Source organism: Delphinus delphis, chromosome 1 (assembly GCF_949987515.2).
Source record: "Delphinus delphis chromosome 1, mDelDel1.2, whole genome shotgun sequence".
Lineage (NCBI taxonomy): Eukaryota > Metazoa > Chordata > Mammalia > Artiodactyla > Delphinidae > Delphinus > Delphinus delphis.
The window spans coordinates 45,519,513-45,533,063 of record NC_082683.1 but is presented as its reverse complement, the minus strand read 5'-3'; the positions used below and the strand labels follow the sequence as shown (position 1 = coordinate 45,533,063).

General features: G+C 46.5%; 1 protein-coding gene across 2 annotated transcripts in view; it reads right to left on the bottom strand.

Annotated features, from left to right (window-relative positions):
- Window positions 1-749: 749 nt before the first annotated feature.
- Window positions 750-13,551, bottom strand: part of TTC4 (tetratricopeptide repeat domain 4) — a 39,228-nt gene continuing 26,426 nt past the window's right edge. Inside the window, exons 9-10 of one of the 2 annotated variants that reach the window (XM_060022572.1) lie at window positions 4,030-4,112; window positions 750-1,966 (exon numbers count right to left, since the gene is read on the bottom strand). In XM_060022572.1, coding sequence (XP_059878555.1) covers window positions 1,864-1,966; window positions 4,030-4,112 — 186 coding nt within the window. In that variant the 3' untranslated portion in view covers window positions 750-1,863. The other variant, XM_060022582.1, reaches the window with a different exon arrangement.

The window sequence follows — 13,551 nt, the reverse complement described above, 5'->3', positions numbered from 1 at the left end:
CATGCCTGTGAGGGGGGAACAGGGACCATTCTCCACGTGGCCGTCCCTCACTCACAGTCACAGCAAGTCAGCAGCACCAGGATCCTACCTCTGGTCTCACAGCTCGCCATCCTAAGTCCCTTTTCTCCCCTTTCTGCCTGTGTCCCACCCCAGCTGGAGCTGGGGCAGGGGCTGAAGAGAAGATGGAGCAGAAACGACTGAGGACTTGACTGCTGGGAGTCTTACGAAAGGGCTGGGTGACGGGGATGATGGTCACGTAGGGATCGTTCTCAAGGTGCGTATACTTGTGACCGTACAATTTGCTCTCATCTGGCATCTCACCCCAGCCTCAGTGTCCAGAAGGCGGCACGGTAACCAGTCTGCGTCACAGGTGAGTAAGGCGGCACCCTGGAGCCTGCTCTGCGCCATGAGGGTGTGGTGGCTCCTGCAGGGAGCCCTGCAGTGCCTGCTGGGGGTGCTGCTAGCTGAATGTTAGCCTCTTACACAAAGCATGGAGTCCTGCTGGAAAGTGAGAGAGGATGGCCTCAGTGTGGCCTAAGCCAGGCTTAGGATGGAGGCTGGACTTCGGCTCTCTGGCCACAAGCCACAGGCAGGGACCTGCACCTGGAAGAAAGCTGCCTGGTCCTTTGTAAATATTCCACAGCAAAATGCGCTTCAAAGACAAAGGCAGGCACAGCACAAAACCCCAAATTAGTCGATCTTAAGTACAGCAGCTGGTTTCAGTTTAAAGATGTATTAGTTAGCTTTGCTATAGTAACAAACAACCCCCAAATCTCAGTGCTTATTACTACAACAAACATTTATTTCTCATTCATGTTACAGTCAATGGCTGCAGGCCAGCTGCTTCAGCTCTGCTCCATGTGTCTTAGCATCTGACACCCAGGCTAAAGGAACAGCCCCTCTCTGGGAAATATGTTCCCACGGCAGAGGGAAAAGAGCAAAAGCCTACCACATGATGCTCTGTAAGCTCGGTCTGGACATGTCCACTCACATCCCTTTGCATCAGGAGCAGGGAAGTACGCTCTTCGCTGGGGGACGGGGTGGGCAACGCAAGGTAAGGGTATATAAAATCCTCTAGGAAGGAGGAAGCAAAAAGCTGCAGACAAAAATACAACGTATGATAGTGACTCAACATACAAAAAGATTTCCCAGTTTAAAAGGCATAAAATTCTGAAATGTAAAAACTGTGACATACTGTCCAAGTATGTCACAGTTCTCCATACTGCAAAGATCAGGAAAAGTGACAAACATTTCAGGGGTTCTGGAGGACCCCAGTTTGTAGGTCTTTATAGATACAGAAACAGGACCTGGCTTTCCTGGCCCCATCTCACCCCAAGGGATCTACAGCGTCCCCACAGAGCAGCCGTCTGTGCTCGTGAAGTCACGGGAGGCCCGAGTCTCTCACCTCTGATACCTTACAATTACACGCATGGTTTGTGTATGTCTGCAGTGTGAGCCACAGCTTCTCTAAGGCCTCTGACTCCACAAAGGTTCAGAACCACGTCACTGGATTGTGAGTTGGCGTCCACAGACCAGTGAGTTCCTCAGGTCAGAGATGGAGGCTGGTGGGTAACACAGCTCACAGTGAGTCCAAGGATGTCATGACCAAGGCACGGAGTTTTGTACCAAGAGAGATGAGTGAAGACCAGCTGGAGCTCAGCACTCTGACCAGAGAGGCTGCAGTTCAGGAAGTCGGCAGCTCCTTCCCAACCACAATGCAGGGAAGGCCTGTCCCCAGGGTGACAGAAATAAACCGCTGGATTCTAGGAGCAGGTCCTGCTGATTCAAGTGTGCTAGACCCCAGGCTGAGGAGCAGGAGGGGGGAGGAGGTCCAGGGGGCCTGGCTCTCACAGCACGGCCCGGTCACTTTACCTGGCGCACCTTTCTCCCCCGGAGATAATTCCTGCAAAAAGCAGAGGATCCTACACAGACCAAAAATGCTGGTGTCAGGGCTTTTACAAAGTACCTGCAGTGAACACAATAAAAGAGAGGGGTTAATTGAATTGCAATCTTAATCATCCATGGACCTTCCCAACAAGTCAAGGTGAACCTTTAGATATGAGTCAACATTAAAATGCAAGTGCAGCATATTTATTTGTTTGGTTGTTTATAAGTCTGCAAATTAGCATGACCCTCTCTCCCTTAGAACCTAGCGAGAACCTTTGGGCAACTCCTATAGCATCATGTATGTCTATGGCTAAACGTGAAATAAAACAAGAACACGCTTTCAGTCCTTCATTCAACAGTGACTGCCCAGGGTAAGCCAGGCCCCTTGCTGACAACACACATTAAACAAAAAACAAAATTCACCATCCCTCTCTGGGGGGAGGGAGATAATGACAGCAAGGCACAACTGTAGAAGCATCTGTGAGGTATGGTGTTAGCCCAAGGGACGTGATTCCCTCTATGGGAAAGGGGAATCAGGAAAGGCTTCCGGGAAGCTGCCACGTCTCAGCTTGCGTTAACTGAAAAAGGGGTAGAGATGGGGCATGGGGGAGCAAAAGCCAGGAGGTGCGGGTCACTAGAGCGTTTGCAGCTGTTGGGCATAAAGCAATGGAGTGGGCAGGCTAGGCAAGGCCTTAGCCTCCCGGGTCCAGGGGTGTTAGCAGCACCCCATGGAGTTGGGTATGGACACAGGAGCCTGTAGCTTGGCCCAGCACCCAGTTCAGGGTCTGAAGTTGCCAGTCACCCGTGCTAAGCCTCCTGCCTATGTTAGTCATTTAAAAAATAATCATTTCCAATGCATTTACACTTTCTGAGAAGCATGAAACTGGTTTTCCTCCACAAATCAGTCTGCTTTCTGTTTAGATTTCTCCCCCATTTTCTGGAAGACGGGGTTGAGTAGACCTTAGGCCTTTAAAGAATTCTGGGTAATCTAACAACTGAGAAAATGAACAGCTAAAAATCTGTCTATAAACTAGAAGGGAGACTTAGGGCCAGAAAAAAGTGCTGCCAAGAGAAGCCATGGATCGTATCTGGAGAAACCTTCACCGCCTGCCTGCCAGGCCGAAGCAGAAGCATCAGGGCCAGCTGGACACCCACACCGAGTCAGTCAGCACACCACCAGCTCCCATCCCAGCGTGCCTCCTACACTTCTCTCCAATCCACCCTCTACTTCAGGCTTCACCACCAAAGAGTACACAAGCTCTGTACCTTCCTTGGTAAATCTTACCTGAACACCCACTGGGGCTCCATACACCACCATCAGGATAGAGTTCGCGCTCCTTAGGGCATTCAAGGCTGTTGCGCACGGCCCTAACCTGGTCCTCCAGCCGCATTTCCTACCACGCCCAACCACCCTCGTTGCCCTAGCTCTTTTAGCGTAGATGCAAGGCATTTGCTTCGCTCAAAGCTTAGGGAAAAGTAGCCCAAGAGTCACCTTACAAAGCTCCTGAGGGCACTCCCTTATAGTCCAGGAACATCCCAAAGCTGAAGAAAGAGACAACTGCCAAATCCAGCCGGCTGCCGCTGCGACTAACAAAGCTGCCCTCTCACAGCAAGACTGCCCCCTAGTCCATCAGAGCTCTGTGACTCCTGCTCTCTCAAATACCTGAAAAACATGCAGGCAACAGCTATTATCCCCATTTTAGAGATGAGGAAACAGCCCCAGGGAGGCAGTACGTGCTCAGAGCCAAAGAGCCACTAAATGACGGTGTCTGACTTCAAGAGCCAATGCTCTTTCCATGTGACGATATCAGGGGACACAGGCACAATCAGGAATAGGAGGGCCATCCCAGCTGTTTTTGGTACAAAAGCCAGGCAGCTTCTTCTTTCTCAACCAGCCCCACTGACCTCTCCCTGAGGACGTCATGGCTGCAGTGCAATGGGTTGAGTCATCACACTGCAACCTGTTTGGCCGATGGTCCAGGACAGTCTCTGTGGTCGCTATCTCACACAGTTTTGTATCCAGGGCAGAAGGGAGAGGAGTACAAGGCAAACACTCAGTGGTGGAACGAGAACCTGGCTGTATCCCTGGGATGGTACCTGAGCATCCTTCTTGGTCTACGCAGCCCCATGAAGGTGACTCACCTGGGGTGCTGCAGCACCTGCAGCAGGGTGCTCTTGGGAGGCACCCGGTACAGTTCTGACCTGTCGTCATCCTCAAAGTAGACCTGCAGGATGATCAGGGGAGCAGGAGTCAGATACAAATAAAGGGCTTCAGCAGCACTAGGCATGTTGAGGCCAAGTCTGGGGAAACATTAAAGACATGCAACTGTTATTAGCTGAATGCCTCCCTTACAGAGTCGTGGAGTATAAAGCACTCAGTCCTCTCCCACGACACTGAGAAAGATATTACTGGCTCCATTTTCCAAAGACAGAACCAAGGCTCACAGAGGGGAAATAACTTACTGACTAAACCCAGCTAGTAAACAGAGGAGCCAAGACTGAAAGTCCAGGCCTATGAGCCTTCCCTTCCCTAACAATTCTGTGCAACAGCCATTAGGTGTGGGAAAAGAAAGCACTAGTGGCCCAGAGCAGGGGAAGAGAGATGTCCACACAGGGGACAGCCCTGTGCAGGTGTCAAAGCCCAAGCAGGCTGAGGAAGACATCTGCATAGGAGGGATGCTGGGGGGTGGGGGGTATCAGAGACCAGCCAGTGGAGATAGGCATCCTCATTGCGGACTGGCCAGCTAAGCAGGGTGAGAAGGGCAGCCACTCATGGCAGGAGGTGGCCTGCTGAGGGGAGTGAGGACCCACGCAGGATGAGGAAGAGATTCATGCAGGGTGGTTAAGCAGCGTGGGGTGACAGAGTGCATGTAGGATGAGGAGGGCACTGTGCTGGGGCAGCAGCCTGATGGGGGGGAGTCAGGAATCCAAGTGAGGTGAGGAAGGTTCCCCGAGGGAGAGGGGACACTGGTGGTGACAGGAGGGGGATTAAATACAGGGGGATTGATCAAACAAATAAATATATTAAGAATAACAGAAGTTACTGTTACAAATATAGAAAGAGATAGTGTTGGATTAGAACTGGAGATACCAGTGAGAGCTCACACACACACATACACAGCATTGGAGCAGTGAGCACCCTCCGTCCCCTCACCCCTGTACTCATGAATATACCTACTACTTGACTTCTAAATATCATTTTCCACCAAAATGAGCCAGGCCCTCCTTGGGAAAAATGGCTGATTCTAGAGCTAAAGCAAGGAAAGCACAATTTGAGCCTTGAACATCTTGTGACAGAAAGCAAGAAGTGCTCTAAAAATGGAGACAAGTCAAAAGGACACAGAAGCAAATTTGAAGGCATTCCCACTGACCAAATCTGAGAAAATCTGAGCATAACATAACCACAGTCATAGATTATAACTCAATGAATAAAGTAAGAAACCATAAATCCACTGATATAAATGATTATGTTGATGGTTTGATGAATAAGATATCTGTATCATTTCAAAGTACCTCCCTATAAAATACTAATTACAAAGGGGAAAAGAGTAACTTTACAGCAGAGAAGATTGGCAAACCCCTACCTCAATCAGGGGACTAAGGTGAACACCATCAGTAATGGGACATTTGAAATTATGTGCACCTGATGGGATGCAACAAGAATACAGCATTGTTTCTGTGATATTCCAGTCAAATATACATAATCCAGGTCATGGTCACAAGGAAACACACTGATGGACTTTCCACAAAATAACTGGTTTGTAATCTTCAAAAGTGGTAAGATCGGGCTTCCCTGGTGGCGCAGTGGTTGAGAGTCTGCCTGCCGATGCAGGGGACACGGGTTCGTGCCCCAGTCCGGGAAGATCCCACATGCCGCGGAGCGGCTGGGCCCGTGAGCTGTGGCCGCTGAGCCTGCGCGTCCGGAGTCTGTGCTCCACAACGGGAGAGGCCACGGCAGTGAGAGGCCCGCGTACCGCAAAAAAAAAAAAGTGGTAAGATCAAGGAAGCTGACGGAAGACTGAGAAAGTCTTCCATAGGCTGAAGGAGACTAAAGGGACATGAGCACTAGATACAATACAATGTGGGATTCCTTTTGCTATAAAGAACACCGCTGGGGATAGGCAGAGGGGGATCAAGATGGTGGAACAGGAGGACGTGGAGCTCACCTCCCCCCACAAACATCAAAAATACATCTACATGTGGAACAATTCTCACAGAAAACTAACTGGAAACTGGCAGAAGATCTATACAACCAAAGCTGCAAGAAAGATCTCCATGTGATTAGATAGGACAGAGGAAAAAAAAGCATCAGGTTGGGACTGGCACCCCTGGGAGTGCTCTGTAAGGAAGAGGAGGTCCACATGGATGGATCCTCACCCTGGGAAGCCCCCTTGACTGCTGGGAAATCTGCTGACACAGACAGAGGGGCTGGAGAAGCCTAGACTCTACTCGAGAGGAATGCGCGTGTGCTGGCTTGCTAACAATCAGGGTGGAGAGAGACCTGCACTTGAGGCTGCTGCCTCGCTGCACTTCCCAATCCAAAGGGGCCAGTGCCTCAGCCACACTCACTCCACACCATTGCCTGGTGTAAGATCACGGCAAAGATTCGGTCTAGCTGCGCAGAGACAGACCAGGGTGCTTGGGGTGTGATCTGAGCACAACGATGGAGACCACTGTCAGTGTACGCACCAGGGGGGCGGGCCAAACCAAGCAGACACCGTCAGTGCACACACCAAGCGGCACCACAAGAACACACAGCGGCTAAGCACTGAATCTCAGGCAGGCAGATCCTGGGAGAGGACTCAATCTAGCTACAGAGACAGCCTGGAAGGCCTGAGATGTGATTTGGGGTAGCTGCAAAACCCAATGTCAGCATCCGAACAGCAGTAGCAAGTCTAGCTGCAGCAGACATTGTCAGTGCGCACACCGGGCAGCGCCACAAGAACACACAGTGGCTAGGCGCTGAATCTTGGGCAGTCAGGCAGGCCCTGGGTGGGAGTATGCAGTGATGGTTTCCCGGTGGGAGCACCCTAGTTCTGCCCACTCCACACTGCACCTTAGCATCAGATCTGGAGTGGCCAGGTGCCGGGAGAGCTCTGCCACAGAGGCAACCCCAGGTCCCAGGTGGCAGCACGGCCACCTCAATTCCTGCAACCACAATGCCCTGACCCCCACTCCAGCCTACTCCACACCACAGCCTTGCACTAGATCTGGGACGAACAAAATGGAGAAAGGGACGTGACCTTGGGCTGCTTCTGAGTGAATCATGGATGCTTAACCAGGTAGAGCACAAGTCCTCTGTGAGTACACGGGCCTCACCTGCTTCAGCAACCACCTCCTTTGGGGCAGGGCACACACTCAAGGGCAACAAAGCCTGAACCTGACCGTCATGGCTTCTATTCCAACAACGGAGGAGCAGACCCCGCCCCTGACAGGCCATGGAGCAAAGAGGAGGCCCCACCTCACATCCAACACAGGCTCTGGACACCACAACACCAATCACACTCCCTATCAAGGGGATAACAGCCAGCACACTCTGATGAAAGACGTGGCAGGCATCCATTCCAAAACCAGCCCTCACACCAAAAATATTGGTCACACAGTCTACACAGGGACACTCCTACATAAAAACGCCTTTTTAAGACCACAACTGTTTTCCTAAATTCATAGAAACAGTGAAAGTAAGTAAAATGAAAAACCAGAGGAACCACTCCCAATTAAAAGAACAGGAGAAATCCCCTGAAAGAACAAATAATGAAACAGACCTCACCAGTCTATAAGACCCCAAGTTCAAAAAGGAAGTAATAAAAATGCTAAAGGAGGGGCTTCCCTGGTGGCGCAGTGGTTTGAGAGTCCGCCTGCCGATGCAGGGGACACGGGTTCGTGCCCCAGTCCGGGAAGATCACACATGCCACGGAGCGGCTGGGCCCATGAGCTATGGCCACTGAGCCTGTGCGTCCGGAGCCTGTGCTCCACAACGGGAGAGGCCACAACAGTGAGAAGCCTGCATACCGCAAAAAAAGAAAAAAAAAAAAATGCTAAAGGAATTAAGGAAGATTATCGATAGAAATGCAGATCACTGTAAAAAGGAACTAGAAACTATAAAGACGAACCAATCAAAATTAGACAATTCAATTGCCGAGATAAAACCTGATCTAGAAGTAATGGATAACAGACTAAATGACACAGAAGAACAAATAAGTGATCTGGAAGAGAGAATAATGGAAACTATCCAATCAGAACAGCAGACAGAAAGACAAACAAGAAAAAAAAAAAATGAAAGCAACATATGAGATCTATGGGCTAATATAAAGCGTGCCAACCTACACATAATAGAAGTTCCAGAAGGAGGAGAGAGAGAAAAGAGGATCAAAAATGTATTTGGGGGCTTCCCTGGTGGCGCAGTGGTTGAGAGTCCGCCTGCCGATGCAGGGGACGCGGGTTTGTGCCCCGGTCCGGGAGGATCCCACATGCCGCGGAGCGGCTGGGCCGTGAGCCATGGCTGCTGAGCCTGCGCGTCTGGAGCCTGTGCTCCACAATGGGAGAGGCCACAACAGTGAGAGGCCCGCGTACGGTTAAAAAAAAAAAAAAAAAAAAAAAAAAAACAATAGTAAAGAGCAATAAAAGCAAGAGCTGGCTTTTGAAAAGATAAACAAAATCAGCATACTTCTAGCCAGGCTCAACAAGAAAAGAAAGGACCTAATTAAACAAAATGAGAAATGAAAGAGGAGAAATAACAACTGATAGCACAGAAATACAAAAAATCATAAGAGTTTACTATGAACAGTTATATGCCAACAAATCGGACAACCTAGGTGAAATGAACAAGTTCCTAGAAACATACAGCCTGCCAAAACTGAGTCAAGAAGAAACATAATTTGAACAGACCAATCACTAGAAATGAAATAGAATGTTAATTTAAAAATCCCTCTGCAAACACAAGTCTAGGACCAGACAGCCTCATTAGCAAATTCTACCAAACAAACAAAGAACTTACACCTATCCTTCTCAAACTATTTCAAAAACTTGAAGAGGAGGGAAAACTCCCAAATTCATTCTATGAAGCCACCATCACCATGATACCAAAACCAGACAGAGACTACAAGAAAATTACAGTCCAGTATCTTTGATGAATACAGATGCAAAAATCCTCTACAAAATATTAGCAAACTAAATCCAACAACACATAAAAAGGATCATACACCATGATCAAGTTGGATTCATTCCAGGGCCACAAGGATGGTTCAACGTTCGCAAATCAATGTGATATACCACACTAACAAAAGGAAGACAAAAACCATGTGATCATCTCAATAGACAGCAGAAAAGCATTTAACAAAATTCAACACCCATTCATGATAATGTTCCCTCTATACCTACTCACCAAAGTAGGTATAGAGGGAACATATCTCAACATGATAAAAGCCATTTATGACAAACTCACAGCCAATGTAATACTCAATGGTGAAAAGCTGAAAGCCTTCCCACTAAATTTTGGAATAAGACAAGGATGCCCACTCTCACCACTTCTATTCAACATAGTATTGGAAGTCTTAGCCACAGCAATCAGATAAGAAAAAGAAAGAAAAGGTATCCAAATTGGAAGGGAAGAGGTAAAACTGTCACTACTTGCAAATGACATGATACTCTATATAGAGAACCCTAAAGTCTCCACACAAAAACTATTAGAATAAATGAATTCAGCAACGTAGCAGGATACAAGATTAATATACAAAAATCTGTTGCATTTCTTTACACTAACAATGAAATATAAGTTTAAAAAAATCCCATTTAAAATCACATCAAAAAATAAAATAAAACACCTAGGAATAAACATAAGCAAGGAGATGAAAGACCAATATGCTGAAAACTATAAAACACTGATAAAGGAAATTGAAGATTCAAAGAAATGGAAATATATTCCATGCTCTCGGATTGAAAGAATATTGTTAAAATGTCCATGCTACCAAAAGCAATCTACTCATTTAATGTAATCCCTATCAAAATACCTATGACTGGGACTTCCCGGGTGGCTCAGTGGTTAAGACTCTGTGCTCTCAATGCAGGCAGCCCAGGTTCAAACCCTGGTCAGGGAACTAGATCCCACATGCATAGTGCAACTAACAGTTCACGTGCCACAACTAAGAAGCCCACAAGCCGCAACTAAGGAGCCGGTGAGCCACAACTAAGGAGCCCGCCTGCTGCAACTAAGACCTGGTGCAACCAAACATATATATATATATATATATATATATAAAGTGCTAAAAAAAAGTAGCCATGACATTTTTCACAGAACCAGAATAATCCTAAAATTTATATGGAATCACAAAAGACTAAGAATTGCCAAAGCAATTCTGAGGAAAAAGAAGAAAGCTGGAGGAGTAACCCTTCCAGATTTCAGTCTATGCCACAGAGCTACAGTAATCAAAACAGCATGCTGGACTTCCCTGGTGGTGCAGTGGCTAAGAATCTGCCTGTTTGGGACTTCCCTGGTGGCACAGAGGTTTAAGAATCCACCTGCCAATGCAAGGGACACGGGTTCGAGCCCTGGTCCAGGAAGATCCCACATGCCATGGAGCAACTAAGCCCATGTGCCACAACTACTGAGCCTGCGTGCCACAACTACTGAAGCCTGCATGCCTAGAGCCTGATCTCTGCAACAAGAGAAGCCACTGCAATGAGAAGCCCATGCACTGCAACAAAGAATAGCCTCGCTCGCCACAACTAGAGAAACCCCACGTGCAGCAACAAAGACCCAACGTAGCCAAAAATAAATAAATAAAAAATTTTAAAAATTAAAAACAAAAAAGAATCTGCCTGCCAATGCAGGGGACAAGGGTTCAAGCCCTGGTCCGGGAAGATCCCACATGCCGCAGAGCAACTAAGCCCGTGCACCACGACTACTGAGCCTGCGCTCTAGAGCCTGTGAGCCACAACTACTGAGCCCGTGTGCCACAACTACTGAAGGCTGTGCACCTAGAGCCCATGCTCCGCAACAAGAGAAGCCACTGCAATGAGAAGCCCACGCACTGCAAGGAAGAGTAGCCCCCGCTCAACACAGCTAGAGAATGCCTGTGCACAGCAATGAAGACCCAACACAGCCAAAAATAAACAAAACAAAACAACACCTAAAACAGCATCGTGGGCTTCCCTGGTGGCGCAGTGGTTGAGAGTCCGCCTGCCGATGCAGGGGACACGGGTTCATGCCCCGGTCCGGGAGGATCCCACATGCCGCGAAGCGGCTGGGCCCGTGAGCCACGGCCGCTGAGCCTGCGCGTCCGGAGCCTGTGCTCCGCAACAGGAGAGGCCACAACAGTGAGAGGCCCGCGTACCGCAAAATAAATAAATAAATAAATAAATAAATAAAAACAGCATTGCACTGGCACAAAAACAGACATAGAGCTTAATGGAACAGAACAGAGAGTTCAGAAATAAACCCACACACCTACAGTCAATTAATCTACGACAAAGGATGCAAGAATATACAATGGAGAAGACAGTTTCTTCAGCAAATAGTGTCGAGGAAAGCTGGACAGCTACATGTAAACCAATGAAATTAGAACATTCCCTCACATCACATACAAAAATAAACCCAAAATGGTTTTCAGATCTAAATATAAAACATGACACCATAAAACTCCTAGAAGAGAACACAGGCAAAACATTATCTGACACAAATCGTAGCAATATTTTCTTAAGTCTCCCAAGGCCAAAATATAAAACCGAAAATAAACAAATGGGACCTAATCAAACTTAAAAGCTTTTTCACAGCAAAGGAAACCATCAACAAAATGAAAAGACAACCTATAGAATGGGAGAAAATATCTGCAAATGATGCAACTGACAAGGGGTTAATATCCAAAACATACAAACAGCTCATACAACTCAGTATCAAACCCAATCAAAAACAGGCAGAAGACCCAAATAGACATTTCTCCAAAGAAGACATACAGATGGCCAACAGGGACATGAAAAGATGCTCAACATCGTTAAGTATTAAAGAAATGCAAATCAAAAACCACAATGAGGTATCACCACACCTCAGTCAGAATGGCCATCATTAAAAAGTCTACAAATAGGGCTTCCCTGGTGGCGCAGTGGTTGAGAGTCCACCTGCCGATGCAGGGGACGCGGGTTCATGCCCCGGTCCAGGAAGATCCCACATTCCGCGGAGCGGCTGGGCCCGTGATCCATGGCCGCTGACCCTGCGCGTCCGGAGCCTGTGCTGCGCGACGGGAGATGCCACAACAGTGCGAGGCCCGTGTACCGCAAAAAAAAAAAAGTCTACAAATAATAAATGCTGGAAAGGGTGTGGAGAAAAGGGAACCCTTCTACACTGTTGGTGGGAATGTAAATTGGTGCAGCCACTATGGAAAACAGTATGGAGGTTCCTTAAAAAACTAAAAATAGAGTTACCATATGATCCAACAATCCCACTCCTGGGCATATGTTCAGAGAAAACTCTAACTCGAAAAGATACATGCACACCAATGTTCACAGCAGCACTATTTATAATAGCCAAGATTGGAAACAACCCAAGTGCCCATTAACAGATGACTGGCTTAAGAAGATGTGGTATATATACACAATGGAGTATTACTCAGCCATTAAAAAGAATAAAATATTGCCTTTTGCAGTAACATGGATGGACCTAGAGAATATTATACTTAATGAAGTAAGTCAGACAAAGGCAAATAGTATATGATATCATTATGTGTATCTAAAATTAATACAAATAAATCTACATACAAAATAGAAAGAGACTCACAGACACAGAAAACAGTCTTATGGTTACCAAAGTGGGGGGTGGGGAGGATAAATTCGGAGTATGGGATTAACAGATACAAACTACTATACATAAAATAGATAAGCAACAAAGATTTACTGTACAGCACATGGAACTATATTCAATATCTTAAAATAACCTATAATGGAAAATAATCTGAAAAAATATAATTGAATCACTGCTGTACACCTGAAACTAACACAATACAGTAAATCAACTATACTTCAATTAAAAGAAATTTTTTAAAAAATTAGTAGTGTGTGCCAAAAAAAAAAAAAACATTACTGGGGGAAAATTTGTGAAAACTGATGGAGTCTGAGGATTAGCTGGTTAGAGTGTGTTAAAGATAATTTCCTGATTTTGATGATTGACTGGAATCATGAAAGAAAATGTCCTTTTTGCAGGAAATAGACACTTAAGTATTCAGGAGTGACGGGGCATCAGTTGGCATCTTACTCTCAAACAGTTAGAAGATAAATTCTTTGTTCTGTAAAGTTGTGATTATTTTTTTTTTAAGTTGCAACAATGGAATGTTATTCAGCCTTGAAAAAGAATAAGATTCTGACCCATGCTCAACATGATGAATCTTAAAGACATTATACCAAGTGAAATAAGCCAAATACAAAAGGATAAATACTGTCTGATTCCACTTATATGAGAGAGAAATTCAGAGACAGAAAGTAGCAGGGTAGATGCTATGGGCTGAGGGGAAGGGAAAATAGGGAGTTATTGATTAATGGGCATGGAGTTTCAGTTTAAGATGATGAAAACGGAGACAGATGGTGGTGATGGTTGTACAACAATGTGAATGTACTTAACACTATTGAACTGTGCACTTAAAATGGTTAAAATGGTAAATTTTATGTTTTTTATATTTT